General features: G+C 40.1%; 2 protein-coding genes across 2 annotated transcripts; one reads left to right on the forward strand and one right to left on the reverse strand.

Moving 5' to 3' along the window:
- Positions 1 to 3896: 3896 nt before the first annotated feature.
- Positions 3897 to 5886, forward strand: LOC145000321 (phosphoglycerate mutase-like protein AT74H). The gene is made up of 4 exons (XM_078959518.1): positions 3897 to 4498; positions 5069 to 5188; positions 5290 to 5584; positions 5674 to 5886. The coding sequence occupies exons 1-4, from the start codon at positions 4048 to 4050 to the stop codon at positions 5777 to 5779; spliced, it is 972 nt and encodes a 323-aa protein (XP_078815644.1). The 5' UTR covers positions 3897 to 4047; the 3' UTR covers positions 5780 to 5886.
- On the reverse strand, positions 5875 to 11698 carry LOC145000319 (uncharacterized). Its single transcript, XM_078959517.1, has 5 exons — positions 11383 to 11698; positions 10117 to 10200; positions 9732 to 10028; positions 7688 to 9639; positions 5875 to 7589 (listed from the first exon to the last, which is right to left on the reverse strand). The coding sequence occupies exons 2-5, from the start codon at positions 10117 to 10119 to the stop codon at positions 6170 to 6172; spliced, it is 3672 nt and encodes a 1223-aa protein (XP_078815643.1). The 5' UTR covers positions 10120 to 10200; positions 11383 to 11698; the 3' UTR covers positions 5875 to 6169.
- Between the last annotated feature and the right edge of the window lie 9121 nt (positions 11699 to 20819).

The following is a 20819-nucleotide window of genomic DNA, read 5'->3' on the forward strand; positions in this document are numbered from 1 at the left end:
ATACCCTTGGGGTATTTATTTTCTATTTTTTCTCATTTTTTTAAATCTAACACTTATTTTTTTATTTAAACTATAAAAAATAAGAGGGCCTCTCTCTCTCTCTCACTCTAAAAAAAACTCATCATAATAATAATAAGATCACTAGCGAGGCTTTCGACGATTGTATCTTCCGGCGGGGAGGGTTTCGACAGATCTGAAGGAGTGAGAAAACTAGATTTGGCCACCACCACCACCGCTACCATCTCTTCACTTGAGTTGTTCAGCAAAGACAAAACCGTCGATCTGAACTCTAGCGAGTCTTTCCAGATCTGAACTCTAGCAAATAGTGGACCTTGTTCTTGCATATTTGAACTCTGCCACCTCCAGCAGATCTCGTTCATGACAAAATGGGATATTCTTCATAGACCTTGTGCTCCAGTGATCTTCATTCATTTGTGTGTGAGAGATAGATAACGATGTTCCATATTTGCGTCAGAACACCACCTCCTCACTAGCTAACGGAGATCTAGGGGTTCCGCTACCTGCGATAACGACGTTCCAGATCTACGATGAAGGGTGGTTTCTATGAAGGACAAGATTAGGATTTCTAGATCTGCAAATGCGATCTATAGCAATGAGGTTTTGAGGATTTGGAAATGGAAGAGGGGGAAGATGAAGAGTTGCGGTTGATGAAAACTAAAGGGGGGGAGAGAGGAAAGATGAAGGGTGGCGATGATGGTAGGGTGGCGGTGACGTTTCAATATAATCGATTTGTTTTTCATTCTCGTTTTTTGGAGTTTTGCGGATCTAGAAAAGTGAGTTTTACGAGTTTTTGTTTGAAGATCTGGAAAATTTAGTTCTTGGTTCTAGGGTTTTTGATTTTTCAAATTTGAAAAATATACTTTTGTTCTTTAGATCTATAAAATCAAGTTTATAGAAATATTTTGTTCTTAAATGTTCTTGAGTAATTTTGTTCTAATTTGAGTGTTCTGGAAAACTTTAGTTTGCAAAAAAAATCTTTTGTTCATGAAGGTGGTAGGAGGCAAACGATGGTGTTAGTGGTGGTTGGAGGTAGGAAGTGGAAGGTAGTCTTTAAACACTTGGTGTTCATAATGTTCATTAGTGAAGAACAAATGAAGCTTTGTATTCATAGGTTTGAGAGAGAGAGAGAAAGAGAGAGAGAGTGTGTGTGTGTGTGTGTGTGTGTATGTGTGAGTAAGGTCCCTCTTATTTGTTAACTGTTTAAATAAATAAATAAGTATTAGATTAAAAAAACAAAATATATACCCCAAGGGTATTACAGTCATTTCAGTTTACTGATAGACCAGATTCGCAACAAAACTAGCTCAAACGGACCATAAACCCAAAAAAAAAAAAATCGAGATTTTGACTAAACTTCCGAAAAATTGCATACCACAAGGACCACTTTTGCAGTTTTGTCTTAAAAATACTAATAAAAATGTGAAACTTATTTCTACTATAACATAATCATGTCAAAAACCAAAACAATAACCTAATAAAACATATTAATATGTTACTTTTTACACATAAATTTTATTTGTAATGTTAACTATGGATGATATATTATGTTAAGTTTGGCTTTAAACCTAACACCAGTTTTGGTTATAAAAAAAAATTAATAAAAATGAGAAATTCATTTCAACTGTCAACATGATCATATCAACCACTAAAACAAGTATCTAAATAAAACATATTATGTTAGCTTTTAAGCATAACTTTAATTTGTAATGCTAACTATGCATGTGATATTATGTTAAGTTTTGGATTTAAACCTGATGACATAATTTTGAAAAAAAAAAAAATACTAATAAAAATGAGAAAGGAATTTCTATTTGTTTAAAATATTGAAAGGCATAATCTTATCCAACATTGTTGCTGGAAGAGAATATGAAAGTCAAATTCTTTCTATAAAAACTTTAGATTAGAGAAAGACATTTTCAGGTCCAGTTCAGACGGTGGGCAATCTGAACGACCATCCGAGACCCACATCTCTGGGGGCCCTAAAATTTCTGGGATATATATATATATATATATATATATATATATATATATATATATATATATATATATATATATATATATATATATATATAGGTAAAAGTTCAAATAATAACCAAAAAATGTTAAGAACCGTAAGAACCTCTAAGTTTAGATGTTTATAAAGGGTTTAGGGTTTAGGGTTTAAGGTTTAGGGTGTTTATAAAGGGTTTAGGGTTTAGGGTTTAGAGGTTAGGGTTAAGGGTTTAGGGTTTAGGGTGTTTATAAAGGGTTTAGGGGTTAGGGGTTAGGGTTTAGGGTTTAGGGTTTAGGGTTTGGGGTTACCCTAAACCCTTTATAAACATCTAAAGTTAGAGGTTCTTACGGTTTTTAACCTTTTTTGGTTCTCATTTGAACCACTCCCTATATATATATATATATATATATATATATATATATATATATATATATATATATATATATATATATATATATATATATATATATATATATTACATAAATGACTTTTATGGTCTAAAGTTGGTTCAAACTCAAACTAACTCAAAAGATAAACAATTTGGCTTGCTTGTTATTGCTAATTGAACCAGTTTATAGTGAAGAATAAATTATATATTTTTTAATCGTTATTATATTTATCTTTGAGGGACATTTTTTTTCTTTTCGCCATGGGCCCTATATACGTTTGGATGGGCCCCGAATATTTTATTTACTTATTATTATTATTATTATTATTATTATTATTATTATTATTATTATTATTATTATTATTATTATTATTACTTAATTTAAAGTTTTGGTTTCTTCAATGTTGCTGAAACTACTTTTTTTTTGTTTAAGTGATGCGTTTCATAGGTTAGTACTATCTCGACCAACCCCAACTCAACACGAACTTGTTTATTTTATTATATTTGATCGGAAAAAAAAATAGTATCACTACTATTAGATATTTCTGTGTCCCTCTTTTTACATGTCTACTTATAGATTTTCAGTGTGTTACATATAATTCATGTAAGCATCTCATTAATATCGACTTAAATAAAAACAATATTTGAATACTTCCAAATAAACAGTTTAATTCGTGCAAATTGTCTTATTAGTTCGAAACTTAAAAAGAATAATAAACGAAGACTTTACAAAAAAAGACAAACAAAGAAGCCTTATGGTTTTAGAACTTATAGTAGTGGGTTATTAAGATGGGTTATATCCAGAAGCCCAAACTTGATTCATCACTTACTACGTATGAGTAATTTTAATATTCGGCCATACAAATTTGATAAGACAAACTGGTCCCTCTTTGATTACACAATATTGAATATTCTCCGGGTCTTAGCCCGTTAGCCATATGTTTGAAGTTTGAACCTCGGATTTATCGAGTCATACTTGGTGAAAACATGTTTCTTATGCAAAATATATGTGATGATCGATTTAAGTGTTTTAATTGCCATATCACAAAAAACATATAAGTACATCTAAATTAATGGTTACTTTTGAGCAAATTAAGAAAAATAGATGTAACCATTAATTTCGCAATGCCCACATAGAAATTAAAAAGAATTTTTCAAAAGAATTTTTCACATTAAAATTAAAAAGAATGAGTTTATATTGTAAAAACAAAATATTAACAAAAAAACAAAACTGAATTTTTAAAAAAATGTCTTAACCAATAACCATGATGTCCTATACTCCTATTTCGAAGTACATTTTGCATTTGTTTCGAAAACAAGTGGTTACTTTTATAAAATGATTATTTTTTAGTTATTTCTTATAGAATGATCAATAATTATAGTTATTTTTAGAATATTAAAAAAAAAAAAAAGTTAACAAAATAGAATGACTTAATATTTAATAATAAGACAAAACAAGTTGAAGAAAAAAAAATCTATACATGTTGTGAACAAGACGAATGGATTGACCAGTGACCACCAGTCTTACAAAATTTCATCAAATTTCTTGCTTTGCATGATGCCATGAATATGCCCCCAAATAAATAAAAACTTCAAAGTTTCAAACCCTCTATTCTTCCATTTGTACGGAGGTCTCAGTACCAGCATGTCTATCACAACATCTTCATCACCATATTCGTCTATAATCAAGTGCTGTGAAGACACAATTGGGCGCCGAAGAAGAGTCGCCATTGACGAGAATTGTTTCCCGGAAAAGAATCTGACACTCAACGCCACCACCGGGAAACCTCCACGGCCGCGACGAATCATCCTGGTGCGACACGGGCAGAGTGAAGGAAACGTGGATGAAGGAGCTTACACGAGAGTCGCAGATCCGAGAATTAGATTGACGGAGAAAGGGAAACAAGAGGCGGAGCAATGTGGGTTGAGAATACGAGAGATGATTGAGAAGGATGGAGCTGATGATTGGAAGGTTTACTTTTACGTTTCGCCGTATCAGAGAACGATTGAGACTCTTCGTGGTTTGGGAACCGCGTTTCAACGATCGAGAATCGCCGGCGTCAGGGAAGAACCGCGGTTGCGAGAGCAGGATTTCGGTGAGCTTCTCCTATCCTTATCCACCTACTCCGCCCTCTCTCTCTCTCTCTCTCTCTCTCTCTCTACACACACGTTTAAATTTGACAGGACTGCAAACCGCCACATGTTGCTTTGGTGGTTGTACCGTACAACCATATTATCCAAGTCGATTCTTAAATCTCACATTCCTTGGCTTTGATTATAGTATTAATAATCTTTTTTAACTTTGAATTATGGTAAATATTGTAAAAACTAATATTATAAAAGAATAGCATAATATGAAGATTGTAAATAAAATAAAGATATGGTAGTTTAAAATACCTTTTGTTTTTTAGTTTATTTTTATATGTACTCCTTTTTACTTTCAAAGACATTTTTACATATATTCTTAAAGCTTGTTTATATGTTTCATGGATATTGGATAGTATTCCGGTAATTGATTTTTTAAATCTAAGAATTTTTTTTTTTTTTTTTGTTAATTATTGATTGATTGAAGTCGGTTTTTCACTAAATTGAAATGAATAAGACTAATATCAATCAATAGCAAACTCGATTTTTTTATATTGATCGTTTGAATTTCAAAATGCAAGGGAACTTCCAAGATCAAGAACAGATGAAGATTCAGAAAGCCGTTCGAGTCCAATACGGCCGATTCTTCTACCGTTTTCCAAACGGCGAATCCGCAGCAGATGTCTATGATCGAATCACAGGTTAATTAATCCTCTCTTTTTTTTTTTTTTTGTTCAATTCATTTCATCATAATCTCTAAAAAACCATATAATATAAAAAAGAAAGATGAAATTGTGTGTAGGGTTTCGGGAGACATTAAGAACTGATATTGACATAGGTAGATTTCAACCACCAGGGGAGCAAAGCCCGAACATGAACTTGGTCATAGTTTCTCATGGTTTAACCTTAAGAGTCTTCTTAATGAGATGGTATAAGTGGACAGTCGAACAGTTTGAAGGACTCAACAACATGCAAAATGGGAATATGATCGTTATGCAAACAGGTCAAGGTGGAAGATACAGTTTGTTAGTTCACCACACCAAACAACAAATGATGGACTTTGGTTTGACCCAAGATATGCTCGTTGACCAAGAATGGTATCTATCTATCTATCCATTAACGATTGATTAACCCCACCCCTTCCATGACAGATTTATTTAAGCCAATTTTATTTTATTTTTTTCAGGCAAAAAACAGCAAAACCAGGTGAATTAAACTACGAAATCCCAACAGGCGGACCATCTTTCTTCACCCATTTTGACGATGAAAACAATGGAAATTTCAGGAGCTAAGTTTTGTGTGTATATATATATATATAGATAGGAGAAACCATTGATGATGTGTAGCGTACTTTTTTGTTTCTAATAATACCAAGAAAACAGAAGGATAATTTAACTTATGCTTTGATTTAAAAAGCAAAACTAAAAAAATGTGAATGCAAAACGAAGACTAGTCTAATCTGAATGCAAATTAAACCCAAGCCAGCGAGAACTGGGGGGACAACAGCAAAGATTCAGATGAGTTTCTGAGAGCTGAAAATATAAAAGAAAAAACTTTCAAAAGGTTCAGTGCTATGGGAATAAATGCGTATGTGTAATGCATATTCCTCCCTATATATTAGTAAAGGGCAAAAGTAGCACGAACCATGGTTTGGTTTGGTTTTGTTTTGGTTTTGTTTTGGTTTAGTTAGCTGCCAACATTGGTTTACTATTATCACCTTCCTTCACCACCACCTCATTAGTTATCATGATCATCGAGTCAAGGTTAGATTGGTCTTTTTCTTCTTTTGTGTCAGAATCTTTCCTTTCTCTAGACCGCCGTTTAAACTCACCAACCACCACCTCCCTGTCTTCCCTCGACCGTCTTGGAAAATCTTTAAACCGGCCATCTGTCCCTGTCCCATTACTTTTGATATTCCCACGTGCGTGAACTTCCAAAGCATGTTTGTCACGTGCATCAAAACCCCTCCCAAAACCATCTTCATCATCGTACTGAAACCTCTTCACATGTCCATCCATGTTATACCGCTGCTGCCTCACAAACCCCCCACGCCTGTATCCATTATCCGGTCGATCCCCTTCATTACCCACATACCTGGGTCTGCCCCGCCCGGCTTCACTCGGGTCAAATCTTCCGGGCTGCCCGGATCTGTAGAACTCATTTTGCTTTGGTTTTCTTTCATAAAAACCAAATCGTTCCCTTTCCCTTTCCCTTTCCCTTACACTCTCCCTTTCCACCACCTGTGGTGGCGGTGATCTCCGGTCAAAAACAACCGGCCGTTCCTTGTAGTTTACCCAACGCGAATTCGGAGGCGGCGGTGATGAATTACTGCTTCGAGGTCCGGAATTGTATTCCGGTTCAAACCCACCACGCCGGTAGTTTGGTGATCTTGGCCTTCGCATTCTGAAAGTAGGCGATCGACTACGGCGTCGGAACCCGGAATTGGAAACCGGAGAACGCGTCCGCGGTCTCGAAGGTGATCTCGAATTGGAATAATGATTCCCATTCCCTCTTCTTTCCACGGGTGAAAAGCACCGGCGTCTCCTCGGGAAAGGATTTGGGTAATCCGGTAGAAACTCATCGCATTCATCACTTCCGGGTCCATGGTATCGTCTGGGTCCGGGACCGGGTCCGGGTCCGGGTCCTTCACCGTCAACCCGTGTACTGTACCTCACTTGCCCGACCCGCCCGCGTCCCCTGCTCCGACCCATATTGAACCTCTCGTGACCCGTGTCCCCAGTTGGTCTTAATCCTAAACGTGCCCGAAAATCATTTGCTTCGCGATTCATTGGTGAGCGGCTTCTGAAAGGTCTACGAGTCATATACGATGAAGTGTTTGGTCTGTTTGAAGAATCATTTTGATCCATGGAGCCTTCGTTTGTTATATTATCCAAACTTCCAGAATCTTCTAGCATAGTACGAATGAATGGTTGGTTACGATCTGGGGAACGATTCCATACACCGCTTCCCCGTCCACTACCACGGTTATGCGGGGAGTATCTACCACTACCACTACCACTACCACTACCACCACGTCCAAAGGATCTTACCACACCTGAATCCCTCTCTGGTCTCGAAGCTAAACCATCACCAGACTTTGAACTGTAAATAAACACATTAACAAAAGTCAAAATGTTGACCGGATGTAAGGTCAACAAGAAAGAGATTTACTAAATACGTTTTACTTTTAGTTTCAGTACCTGCATCCTTGCACCCGAAATCTACCTCTAGAAAGGAACACGTCATGTGTTGATGGACCTCCGATACGTGTGATCGATTCCTTTCTGTAGAATCTTGACCCTTCACCTTTCATTTCCATATCCTCAGGGTCAAATCCGTCTTTTTGTTCGCCATACGAAAATTTCCGACTTGTAAAGTTTCTGGTTTTGGTGAAATTATTCAAAGAGATTCGTTGATTTTCATGATCCAATCCTGAAACGTTCATCTTCCACTCGTCTGATTGGTTCAGATTCTGAACAATTTCCTGTCTTTCACTGTTGGCTTGATTGCTAACTGTCTCATTTGGTTCCGAACCGGATAAGACTTCATCAGCGTTATGAAGTTTCTCTGGCAACACGACACTAGATGTTAAATCGGTTTCAGTGAGTTTGATTCCTGGAGAGGCTTCTTGTCCACATGGAGAGGTATTAGTTTCACAGGAATCCATGATTCCGATGTTCGAATCGTCTCCCCTGTTGTCAATCACATATTCATTTTCTTCTCCTTTCCAAGCATTTATACTCGATTCCCTTAGTTCTCCATCTTCGTATTGAGAATCATATCCACTTCCAGCTCGATTGTCAGTCTGTGAATTGTCATAACGGATTCCATTCTCCAATGGCGCTTCGGAATCATTTATAGAAGGAATTGCAGCAGTCTGTAAAGGAACTTCTGTCCCCTTGCTGACATCATTGCTTGTTAACTCCATTTTCACCATGGATTCATCGACCTTATCTGAAAGGACTCCATTTTCCACAGAGGCTGCAGGGGTAAGTGATAAATCATGTTTCTCGTATTCAGGTTTACAGGTGTTAGTCATGGCTGGTTGTGTAGTAACAGGAATGGCGGATTCTGCCACCACATTTTCTTTGGATGCATTCAAGTTTAGATAATGATCAAAACCTGGGGGCACAGAACAATCCATTGATAATTTTGTGTCAACAGCCTCAGTAACAGAAGAAGTTTGGCCACCACGAGTCGCCCACTTTGAAAAAATATCGGGTGTTGGGTTCTCCAAGGTTAGGGTTTTAGTAACAGGAATTACTGATTCCACCACCACGGAATGTTGAGCATTATCTAGTTCACAAGACAATGGTTTTCCCAGCTTTAACTCGTTTTCGTGAGCCAGACTTTTCATCTCAATGGGTATGTTCAGATTGCTGATGTCTTTTGATGGAATCCCGGATTCCCCTTCGCTTCCAGGCTTATGATCTCCGGAATTGTCTTTTGTACAATCCTCTTTTTTGTCTTCGAAAAATGTGACTTTGTTTTGTGCAGAAACTTCATGCTCGCTGACAAATGGTTCCTCCCATGCATCATCCATCACGGTGTTCAAGTCCCAGTTGAATCTGACATCTCTTGAAGTCGGAATTGCTGATTCCAAAGGGGAATGTGAAGAGGAGTTATCCAATGTGGATTCATTTGGTGAAGATTTCTCCAATGGGATCTTATCTGGGGCAGATTGGTCCTTTGTTGATGTATGGGGATCAGATTCTTCCTTAGCAGATTTTGAAATGTTTTCTTTTAATTGAATAGTGGTTAGAGCTTCTGGACTTTTGGCGACAGATGTGGTGATTCCAATTCCAGACTCTTCACTGCGATCGGCTTCAGTTCCCAAACTGTTACTACATGCTGCAGCAGCAAGTATAGATATGCCAGAAAAGTCATCATCTTCACCAGGTTCATTTTTAGTCTTCACCAACTCCTTTTTTACCAATTTATCATCATTACTACCTCTTTCACTCATTCCAGCAACTGATTCAGGTAGACAAGCTGCATTCGGGTTTAATTTTAGCTCATGATTATAAGCTTTGGGACTCTCCAGAGATGGATTCCGTGGCGGAGATGATGCCCGGAATAAGAATCTCCTTTTCTTGATTGGAATGTGTTCTGCCTTTTCACTGAAGTGACACCCAAGAACAGAGACTCCCAACTGCAATTTTAGTAAAAGAGTGTTTAGGTTAAAGCCTACAACTAATGAGTTTCTGCTAAAGAGTATGATTATAGTGAGCATTGAAACATCACCTTTTCTGATTCAGAAACAGGCATTTCTAGAACTTTTGAATCCTTAGTTAAGTTAATTGTGTTTGAACTTCGAGGTCTCCTTGATGAACTCCTACAACCCTTTGAAACTTTTGTCCAAGTAAAGTCTGAATTGATTAAGCTAGTAAGTTCCAAAACTGTGCTAAGAAGACAACTTGAAGAGCTTTTTCCATTAATTGATGATCTTCCACCACAGTTTTTGCAGGATAGTGTTCCACTACGTCTTTTGCTTGATGTGTTAGTAGAGGTTGAACCCCCAGTGCAGGTACACAGATGAATCTGCAAGTCCAGAAACAATTACCTCCATCAAAATGCTGTAACATCAAAAGTGTTGTAATGGAATGTTTTGAGTGATTGCAACTCCCACCATTAGATGTGGCCCCTCATTGTTTGCCTTTGAAGATAGCGATGTCTGTAAAGCTTTGAAAACCCAAGGTACTCGATTCACAGCCTGTAAAGCATCATAGAAATACATGATTAGATGAGCCAACAAAGCAATTAATGCAAAAAGGGATTATATGTTCAGTATTTGGGGCCAAGAAATGCAAAAGCTAACAAGACTCCTGAACTCTTATGGATACATCCACACTAAAAGAAATGGCATTGCAAATCAAAGATGAAGCGTTTGGAACAAGACACCAATCACTCAGGATCTAAAGCATAAACAAACTGCTTTCAAAAAGAAGCCAAGTCTAGTTGAGTTGCTGGCTTGCTGCAGATTCAGGCTTCCAGGACAATCATGTGAGAGTCATAACATAACAAGATAAGCACGATTCAAATATGCCTTCAACGGAGAAGATTTTGATCCATGTGTTAGCATTTCCCTAATCTCCAAATGAGCAGAAACGAAATACTGAGGATGATGAACATTGAAGAGATAGCAAAAGCATATCCCATGCCTTGTCTCAAACAACTTCAGATTGATTCGAGTAGAAGCCATGGATTCCAATATTTAGTAGCAAACAATCTTTCTCCATTCAAACCAAGGAGATTTACAGAGCTCTAAGGAAACAAATAGGTTATGTGTGGTCAAGACACTGCACGCCCTTTTTGACCTGTAAATGTTGTGAATCTGAGCATAACGTCTCAAATGATGGATAACATCTAAGGAGATTAGATCCCTAAATGTGCTAAACCTAGGTAGAAGAAAAACGAGATCAGCTTCCGTGAATATCAAGCTCGTGGATCTTATACCGCAGATGAACAAGCACATAAGATTTCAAAAAATGAGTTCGCTGAGGATGTGATTCAAGATCCACGACGCCGTGAACTCAGCCACGGAGAGAGAAAATCACCACGAGAATCATGAAGAATGCCACCAGTGAACTCGAAGATACAGCGGTAAAGCAAGAAAACCCTCCTTAACATATATTCTTCTTCAAACAAAACCACTTGCAATCGCGAAAAACATCAAAATCCATCACTCGTCGCAACACTTGAAATGAGACTATAAGATTTCCGAAGCGAGAAACTTCCATTTTATTTCAACCTTTCAATCGAATCGATCTAAGAAAGCATCGAACCATCCAATATCATCGAACCTCAATAAAACAAAATTACACACGAACAAACAGATAATATCAAATACACACACGTCCACACGCACACAGACGCAAACTAGGGTTTCAAATACCTGATGAAAAAATCAAAACACAGATCGAATGATTCACATTAACCGATCCTTCGACAAACTCCGACCAATCAAAAACCAAAACTTCTCCTCCGCCGTAACAAAAATGGCGGCGACTAACGACTGAAAAACTTTCTCTCTCTACAGCTTTCTCTCACTAAACACACACACATCATCTGTATATATAATATATATGCATAAATCAATCTTCTTCAAACGCTTATATTCCACACATTTCTTCTCCCATATGCCACTCTATTACGCGATCCCTTGCTTCGATTGTGTGTGACTGTGTGTATTTTCACACCCTACTGTGTGTGTATATATATACAGATGCATCACCACCAATTTCTGAGTAGTTTTTGACGATTTTGCCCATGGTTTTGGAGGTGTATTGACCGTTTTACCCTTTTCAAGAATCACCAACCCTTCTGCAAGTAGCGTGTTTAGTTTAGCCTTCTCAAAAATAAAAGTCAACCGACACCAATTATGAAAGGGCCAATTAAAGCCTAAAATAATATTCTAGATTTAGATCTTAAATATGTATAAACTCTTTTTTTACCTAATATTTCCTCATAATAGATTTATTATTTTCCTATTTGAATTAAATTTATTTTTTGGTTTAGCATTTTTTTTTTGGCAAAAGCTTGTTTTCATTTTAATTTTTTGAAATTTATGATCAAAATATTTAAATTTTAGATCAACTTATACCTGTTGTTCCGTTATCAAGTAGTTTTTTTGGATTTAGTTAAAGAAAATTCGTTATTAATCTTTCTTTTATTGTTTCATAATGTTTTTTGGTCTAAAATCATTTTAGATTAAACAAGTTATTTTCTTTTGTGTTTACTGTTTAAGGTGAGCAACTTCTTGTTGGATAGATTCAAAGGTTCTTTGCTCTAAATAGGCTTGGTATCAAAAGGTAAAGAGGGTCATAGGAAATGGATTGTTTGAGGGTATTGTAGGAGAAGAATGGACTTGTGTGGACCCTTAAGTATGGGAAGTAGGTTAGGGTTTGAAATAATAAATACATAATTAAAATGTATAATCGTCTTATATCCACCGGTAAATTAGAGGGGTTTATTGATTTAAGGAGGTTTACAATAATATCAATATAAATATATAGAGCTATGTATTTATTATTTTTTATCCTAAAACAATATAGGTGTTTGATTTTGATACTAAAACTACCTAGTTTTTTAATTTCGACCAAGAAACTATATCTTAATAGTGACAATAAAGTCAATGAATAATCATACTCCACAAGTAAATAACTTATTAAACCAGATGTTCCATCACTCGCTTGAGAAACACCTAAACATTGTTCAAGGATGTCACGTCCTCAACCATATCATGCAAAAACATAATCAACACAAATAGAAAAAAAAAATGTCTTCCATTCTAGATTAAATCAAACTTGGATGAGTTGAAGATATAGGGGTATCCTCAAGGTTTTTGAACAACTCAACTACTTAAACAAAAAGGTTTGCAAATGAAATTACATGGCAAATTCACTAGCTACTATAAGTTTTTTTCTTTTTTGAACCGGCAAATCTAACATCCTAAGCTAACAACACCTATTTCACTTATATCCACGACGGGAGTTGAACCCTCGACCTCAAAGAGGGAGTGCACCACCTGATACCGTTGGGCTACAAGCCCTTTGGTACTAGCTAGCTACTATAAGTAGCAATAATATTGGGTATATGACAACAATTAATGTTGAAACTCTTGGGTTATGATGATTTCCACACACATCGCAACGGAAACAAAACATAAACAAAACTTTTAATAATCATAATTCACCATGGGTCTTATTCTAGAAAACGTTTAGCAACAAAAATACATCATAATGCAAGGACCGAATATATCTTTCTTGTGGAGAGTATGAATTGTTCCCTTCCATTTATTGAATGAATAAGAGCTCAAAGGAGAACCCTTTTAATGTAGTCACACCCAAGATGAATGATCAAGCACCAAGACACAAGCTACTCCTATTTGTTCATTGTGAAAGCTGAGAAAGTATCACCTTAAGAGAGGGGTTGTTGAGTGTTGCTTAGAACCAATAGACACGAGAAAACAAAAGAGGGGTAAAGAGAGGGGAGACTAAATAGTATACCAATTAGCTAGGGCTTTAAGGATTTGTACCCTTGTCTTTTGACTAGGCATGATTATCCCTTAATACAAGCAATAATTATTAACAACTCAAATTAGGGATATTTACACTTAAACCCTTTAACTTTAGTAGTTTCCAATTTATTTATCATCTAATGACTAATAAACAAACTAGCCCCTCTAACTTCTCTTTATCATATTATACTTAAATCACATCTTATGTCAAACCCAAAATGACCTTATTAATTATGGAAAGTTATAAAACTTGTTATGACCAAGGGATAGTTGCTATGTAACAATTGTTTTACTAGCGTGTTATTTGTATATTTTAATAGAATAAGAATGAGGCTTTTGGTAGGCTTCGCGATGCGATCATGCAATGGTTGTGGAGCGTACCAGTTGTATCAGTCGCGACACATCCTTTAAGTGGGTTACGACGTGTGGCCACAATAGCTAAAAACCATATGTCTAGGGTTTTGGACCTTAATTAAAGGCACTAACTCCTAGGTTTCTCTCATTTACACCCCCATCCTCCAGAGAGACTTAGACGCAAACCCTAGCCTTTTCTCATCCCTTTGTGGTGTTTTAGTGCCTTGAGTGTGAAGCCTGAATAAGGAGAATGTGTTTGTATATGCATTTTGGTCCCATTCACTAGATGTTCCTTAAAGTTTGGGAAACTCCAGTGATATAGATTTGTTTGAAGATCATTTTTGGACACTTGGTGGAGAAAACAGAGCATGCTTGAGCTCTCTTTAAACCATGAAAGAAGTTTTAGCTTTTTGGATCTATGGTTAATGTTTGTTATTGTAACACTTGTATCCTCATGTATAATCCTTTAAGGTTAAAGTTGTCATTTTGCACCTTTCATGTTCTACACTGAGCGTAGGATAGCCTCTTACGCTGAGTGTAGGTAAAGGATCCCATGCGTGGGTTTAATGCCCTACATTGAGCATAGAGAAAATTACATTGATTGTAGGTGCGCAACATCAAAAATCCTGATTGTGGGGTTGTGAACCATATTTAAAGGCTCTAACTCCTTAAGGGCCATTCCATGCTCGACCTCCACTTTAACGACCAAAAATTTCAACCAATTTTTAACTTTTAAAAAACAACCCATTTTAATAATGTTATTACAAAAAGGTTTTCAATACATTTATTATCAGAGTATTTCCCAGAACCATATCATAAAACACAAACACGATGAGCGGTACGATCACGCCTTTGCCTTGCCACAGTTTCCTAAAGAACCTGAAAAACATTAAACCACAATTGTAAGCCTGAAAGCTTAGTGAGATACCCCCAAAATACCAACCACATATACCATACACATAACATGCTATCACAACAAATCGCAGAACAGCCATGCATTTCGGGTCTACTGTGTGATTGGTCCGCCGTGATGGGCCTTCAGTCCACCTGGTCCACCCTCCAGGTCTAGTCATATCCCTCGAGTTTGCAGTATGGTTGGTCCGCCCGCACCGAGCCTTCAACCCACCTAGTCCACTCTCTGAGTCTACAGTATGACTGGTCTGCCCGCATCGGGCCTTCAGTCGGTCTGGTCCACTCTCCGAGCCTCGGCACGTCTGGTCCGCCCTCGTGGGGCCTACAGCCTATCCAGACCACTCGCTGGGCCTTCGGAATAACCGGTCCGCCCTAGGTATGTTGGCCTACAGCACAAAGCAGGTCCCGCCTCAACCCAACTCCAATCAAACAACCATGTGCACATAAACATACAATCATATAAACATTTACATTCAATCAAACCGATCTAGCAGATCACGTAACACAACATACTCTAAGCAGGATACCGACCTAACCGGTCACTAGCATAGCATCACCCTATATACCAGGATACCGACCTTAACCAGGTCTCTAACGAATACCATCCTAACTACCAGGAGGCAAACATAGTAAAATAGCAACATAACAACAATACCCGGATTACAATCCGATAAAGGGTCGGCCTTTGTGCCTTAGACCCTGTTGACATAGTGAGGATAACTCACCTCGCAACTGCTGACTGGAAAGATAAAATCGAAATGCTCCGACCACTGTCACGATCTCCACCACTGAACTCAAAACAAAAGCCAACAATTACCAAAATGCCCTTAGAAGTCAACTGGTCAACTCTTGGTCAAAGTCAAAGTCAAAGTCAACCTTCTGGCTGACTCTACTCGCTGACTCACCGAGTCCCCCAACACTGAAAAGGACCCATCTAAACTCACTGAGTCATCCCTTGACTCACCGATTCTTAGCTTAACCAGGAAAAGCTAAGACCTCAAGACCAGACTCGCCGAGTCCAAGGCTATCTTCAACCAACTCGCCGAGTTGTTCTTCAAACTCGTCAAGTTCCTGCCTGCCTTTAAGCAACTCGTCGAGTACATCCTTGTGACTCGCCGAGTACCACTAGTTCTTAACCCATACAGAAGCCTTCCAGGCCATGCAATCGCTCCAAAACGTAGATCTACCCTTCTACAACCCTTCCATCACGTAAAGTGGCAAACTTTACGTGAATCCAAAGAGATCTAGGCATTTTACACTTTAGGGCTAGGGTTTGGGACAAGATGGCTTCACTAATCACTCAATAACAGGGACTTTAATGCATTCTAGACCTTCTCCATTCCAGATCTGAGGTAGCAACCTCAGATCTAACCTTCAAACTCTAAATACCACAAGCTAAGCTTCCCACACATCCCAAAAATGATGAATCTAAAAGAATAGCAGCCCAAGAACAAGATAATACCTCAAAAGGAAGCCCCAACAGCAAGGAAATCTGAATCTAAGCAAAGCCCTTTGTTCCAAGCCTCCTAACTCTCCAATATCTTCCTCCAAATCACTTCTCCAAGGCTCAAAAGCACCCAAATCCTTCACAATCACGCTTCTAGGGTTTTCTGGACTTCAAGGGAAGGTAAGGAGGCTGGGGAGAGGGTATAATGTCCTTTATATAGGGCTCATCCACCGAAATTAGGGTTTTCTTCACACAACGCCTACTCGCCGAGTCCAGCCTTGGACTCGCCGAGTTGGCCACTTAACACGCGACCTAAGTCGCGACCCTACTCGCCGAGTCCACCCATGGACTCGCCGAGTTGCCCTTCAAATTTACACTTTGAACCCCGAACTTGCACTCCTGGACTCGGGGTGTTACAATTCTCCCCCACTTAAATTAGGCTTCGTCCTCGAAGCCTGCGGCAACACAACTCCAGAACTACTTTCGCAATGCACCTACTGGCCTTAACCAAACCAGATTCCTCAAAACACGGCCATCGAAAATCGAACCCAACTTTCTCTTTCTTGCGGTGTTCTGACCCCCGCTTCAAACCGGCTGCTGGTCTCATCCTCTGATAATCACACCTAACCACTGAGTACCACTCCCTGATACTTCGCTCGCTCCAATTCACAACAATCATTTGACTCATGAGAGCTAGAAATAATCCCTGAACCACCAGAATCCCGGTCTGAATTCAACTTTACCCATTCCATGCTGACAGGATGATGCATCCCTCAATCTCATAGCAACTCTCATGAGTTCCCCTCCACAATCTCATACCCCATGCTGAACTGGCTTTGGCACCCTCGGGTTGGAAAACCCGATACACTGACAATACCTCCAAACATCTCCCCATGATGAATTGCCACTACATACACAATTTCTTAACCGAAATAGAGCTGGGAATCCAAGACTCCATCTTTGCATCCCTTACGAACCTCTTGACTTTACACCCTCGGAATTTCCTTCCGTGACCTCGGCAGACATCCAAACCGGATGTGATTCCATATCACCGCCGCACACACTGCGCAACAACCATAATAGAAACACTTCAATCATAACTTCGCACTACTAATTTCACTTCCGTGAACTTACACTCCCTCTCGGAGCTACATTCCTTCCCTTTTTCCCTACCAAGGAGATCCACTTGGCTGCCTTGACACTACCACAAGTGCCAAGGTGCTCACCCAATATTACACCATTTTCTTATGGCATAACCGCTATCCCATGCACCACACATACTCTGAATCCACTCGCGAAGACTCTCAAGTCCATGCTCGAATTCCCATCATGATCAATACCCTGGGCCAGACCTTCTAACGCTAACATGTCACGACATACTCAATCCATTTCCTCGCACCGATCTAACGACACAAGTAGAGTCTTCAGCATGACTGGACCGCCTTACCAGGCCTTCAGCCAAACTGAACCACTCTCATAACCTACAGCAGACCTGGACCACCCTCTAGGGCCTTTAGTCTGACTGGACCGTTCCCCGAGCCTTCGGCCTGACTGGTACGCCTACCGGCCTTCAGTCTATCCGGACCGCTCGACTAGCAATCAACATTCCGAGTTACTCCTTCGGGAAACTCCTCCCATGCATACTGTTCTAGCCCTCTAGGGGTTCTGAACTCTACCTCCATCCCATATACTCAGTCCCAGCCCGATCCTAGGCCTTCCACAATCAATCGCTCTTGGTCTGCATCCCGCCCCGCACGCCTGCCACTTACTCCTACCAGCCTACGCCTTTGGATGACCGAGACACTACTGAATCCTATGCAGCTAAACGACCTTTCATACTCACCAATTTTTCCGGAGAATTCTCCAATTTTCCCCCACTTAGAGCACTGACTATCAACCACCGGTCGCCATTGCCGACCTTCCTCAACAAACCTTCCTGACACAAACACTTACACGCGAACCGATTCCCACTAACACGAGCAACCTTCACAAATCACACATCAACACTGATCATCCCGGCATGAAAGAAACTCGATCCTCAGCTAACCACTCCTCAGACTGCAATTGTTGCTCGATATCCAGACCAACACCCGATTCCCACGAACAACCCTCATGAATGATAACCAACGACATTCCCAACACTAGACCCATAACCAAGCCATAATCCTCAAAAATCAAAGAATACAATACCGAAAACCATGCAACGAGACTAGCATATAACAATACTCCACAATAATCATAAAATAATAAGACATCAAGAAGAAACATACTCGTAGTTGCATCCGGCACTACCCTGACCTCCTCCGCTGTAAGCTGAAAAGCACGACCCTAAGCCCTTGGGGGCTCCTCTCCACCCTGACCTCCGCCCGTGATCCTCAACGTGGCCAGTGCTGGAGCCCGCACCGGTTGTGCAGTAAGTTGTGGACAGTTGACCCGCAAGTGTCGAACCTGATGACAATGATAACAGATCCTCAAATCCCGACTCGGGACTGCCTGCCGACAATCCCTCACATAGTGCCCCTCCTTTCCGTACTTGCGGCATGCACCACCGGACCGAAAAACTCCAGTGTGACCCTTCCCACACTTCCCATAAGTGTGGCTGCTCTGATCTCCTAATCTAGAATCGACGGTCTTAGACCGTTTCGGCGTCGGCTGCGACTGCACCGGAACCTGTCTCTGCTCTCGTATCTGCAACTCAAGCTCCAACTCACGCCGCCTGGCGGCCTCCTGTAACTCTAACAAGGTCTCGCACCTCTGCGTAGACACGAACTGTCTGATATCCCTCTTGAGCATACTCAGATATCGGGACATCTGAGCTTGCTCCGAAGCAAACTCGGGGAAAAACATCGCCTTCTCAGTGAACATCCTGGTGATCTCCGTCACCGACTCCGAATCCTGCTTCAACTCAAGGAATCCTGAGCCAATCTCTCCCTCTCAACCCGTGGAACATAACGAGTGCTAAACATCTCTCGGAACTGATCCCATGAAACCGCAGCCCTCTGTGCATCCGAATATGACCCCGTGGCCAATCTCCACCAATCCTTCGCCCCAAGCCTTAACAGGTTTAGAGCACACCTCACCCTCTAATCAGCAGGGCATGAACACGTGAAGAAACACCCTTCCACATCTGACAACCATCTCATAGGGTCCTGAACTCCATCAAAGGTAGGGGGCTTCGTATTACCGAAGTCCCGATACTGGAAACCTCTACCAGCTCCTCCCCCTGCCGTTGCTAGAGCCGCTGTAACCGCCGTGGCAGCCGTCTCTGCGAAAGCTGCATAACGCTCATCAAAATACTCCACCATGGCGGTCTTGATCGACCCAAACAGTTCCGGCAGCTCGGCCCGGAACAACGCGACAACCTCATCATGCAGTATCTCACGTATCCTAGCATCGAACTCGCCTGTGCTCATCTGACCAATAACCTCAGGCGGTACTAACCCGCCCTGACCTCCCTCTCCTGCTCCCGATCCTGACCCGGATCCGCTCCCGGCATGTCTCGTGACCACCATACTGAAAAACATCACAGAATCTCAGATACTTCCCACTAACCCGGGAACCAACTCCCAACTCAACCCTAGTGGTCATGGTTTCCCTGATACGCATATGGGTCCTGTGCTTTCAGTAGTATGGGCTCATACTACCTTCCACACCTACCCATATTTGTATGAAGTACTACCACAACACCCTAGTGACAAATATACATAGCAAGCACTCAATCCACACTCCTAGAGGAACACTGAAAATCTTATACAGAAGGAAACCCTAGGCTAGCAGGCATCATAAAACAGGAAACATTATCATGAAATCCTGAAGATCCCTAGCCTAGTACTAGCATGCTGTTCTATCAAAGCTCGAAAACAATTATCATGCATGGTATTTTAGGGTTACTTACTGGCTCCGGCTGATCGTACCTCCGCGTCCTCCTTTTACTTAATTTGAAAACCATTTTAATTTCTCTTTTAAAAACTCTCCCTGATTTGAGACTGGATTCACACGAATGTTCCTCCAATTCACTCAAACCAAGGCTCTGATACCAACTTGTAACGACCAAAAATTTCAACGAATTTTTAACTTTTAAAAAACAACCCATTTTAATAATGTTATTACAAAAAGGTTTTTGAATACATTTATTATCAGAGTATTTCCCAGAACCATATCATAAAACACAAACATGAGGAGCGGTACGATCATGCATTTGCCTTGCCACAGTCTCCTGAAGAGCCTGAAAAACATTAAACCACAACTGTAAGCCCGAAAGCTTAGTGAGATACCCCCAAAATACCAACCACATATACCATACACATAACATGCTATCACAACAAATCGCAGAACAACCATGCATTTCGGGTCTACTGTGTGACTGGTCCGCTGTGATGGGCCTTCAATCCACCTGGTCCACCCTCCACGTCTAGTCATGTCCCTTGAGTCTGCAGTATGGTTGGTCCGCCCGCACCGGGACTTCAACCCACCTGGTCCACTCTTTGAGTCTACAGTATGATTGGTCCGCCCGCATCGGGCCTTTAGTCGGCCTGGTCCACTCTCCGAGCCTCGGCACGTCTGGTCTGCCCTCGTGGGGCCTACAGCCTATCCAGACCGC

This window comes from Lactuca saligna, chromosome 6, assembly GCF_052625555.1.
Source record: "Lactuca saligna cultivar CGN05327 chromosome 6, ASM5262555v1, whole genome shotgun sequence".
In the NCBI taxonomy this organism is placed as follows: domain Eukaryota; kingdom Viridiplantae; phylum Streptophyta; class Magnoliopsida; order Asterales; family Asteraceae; genus Lactuca; species Lactuca saligna.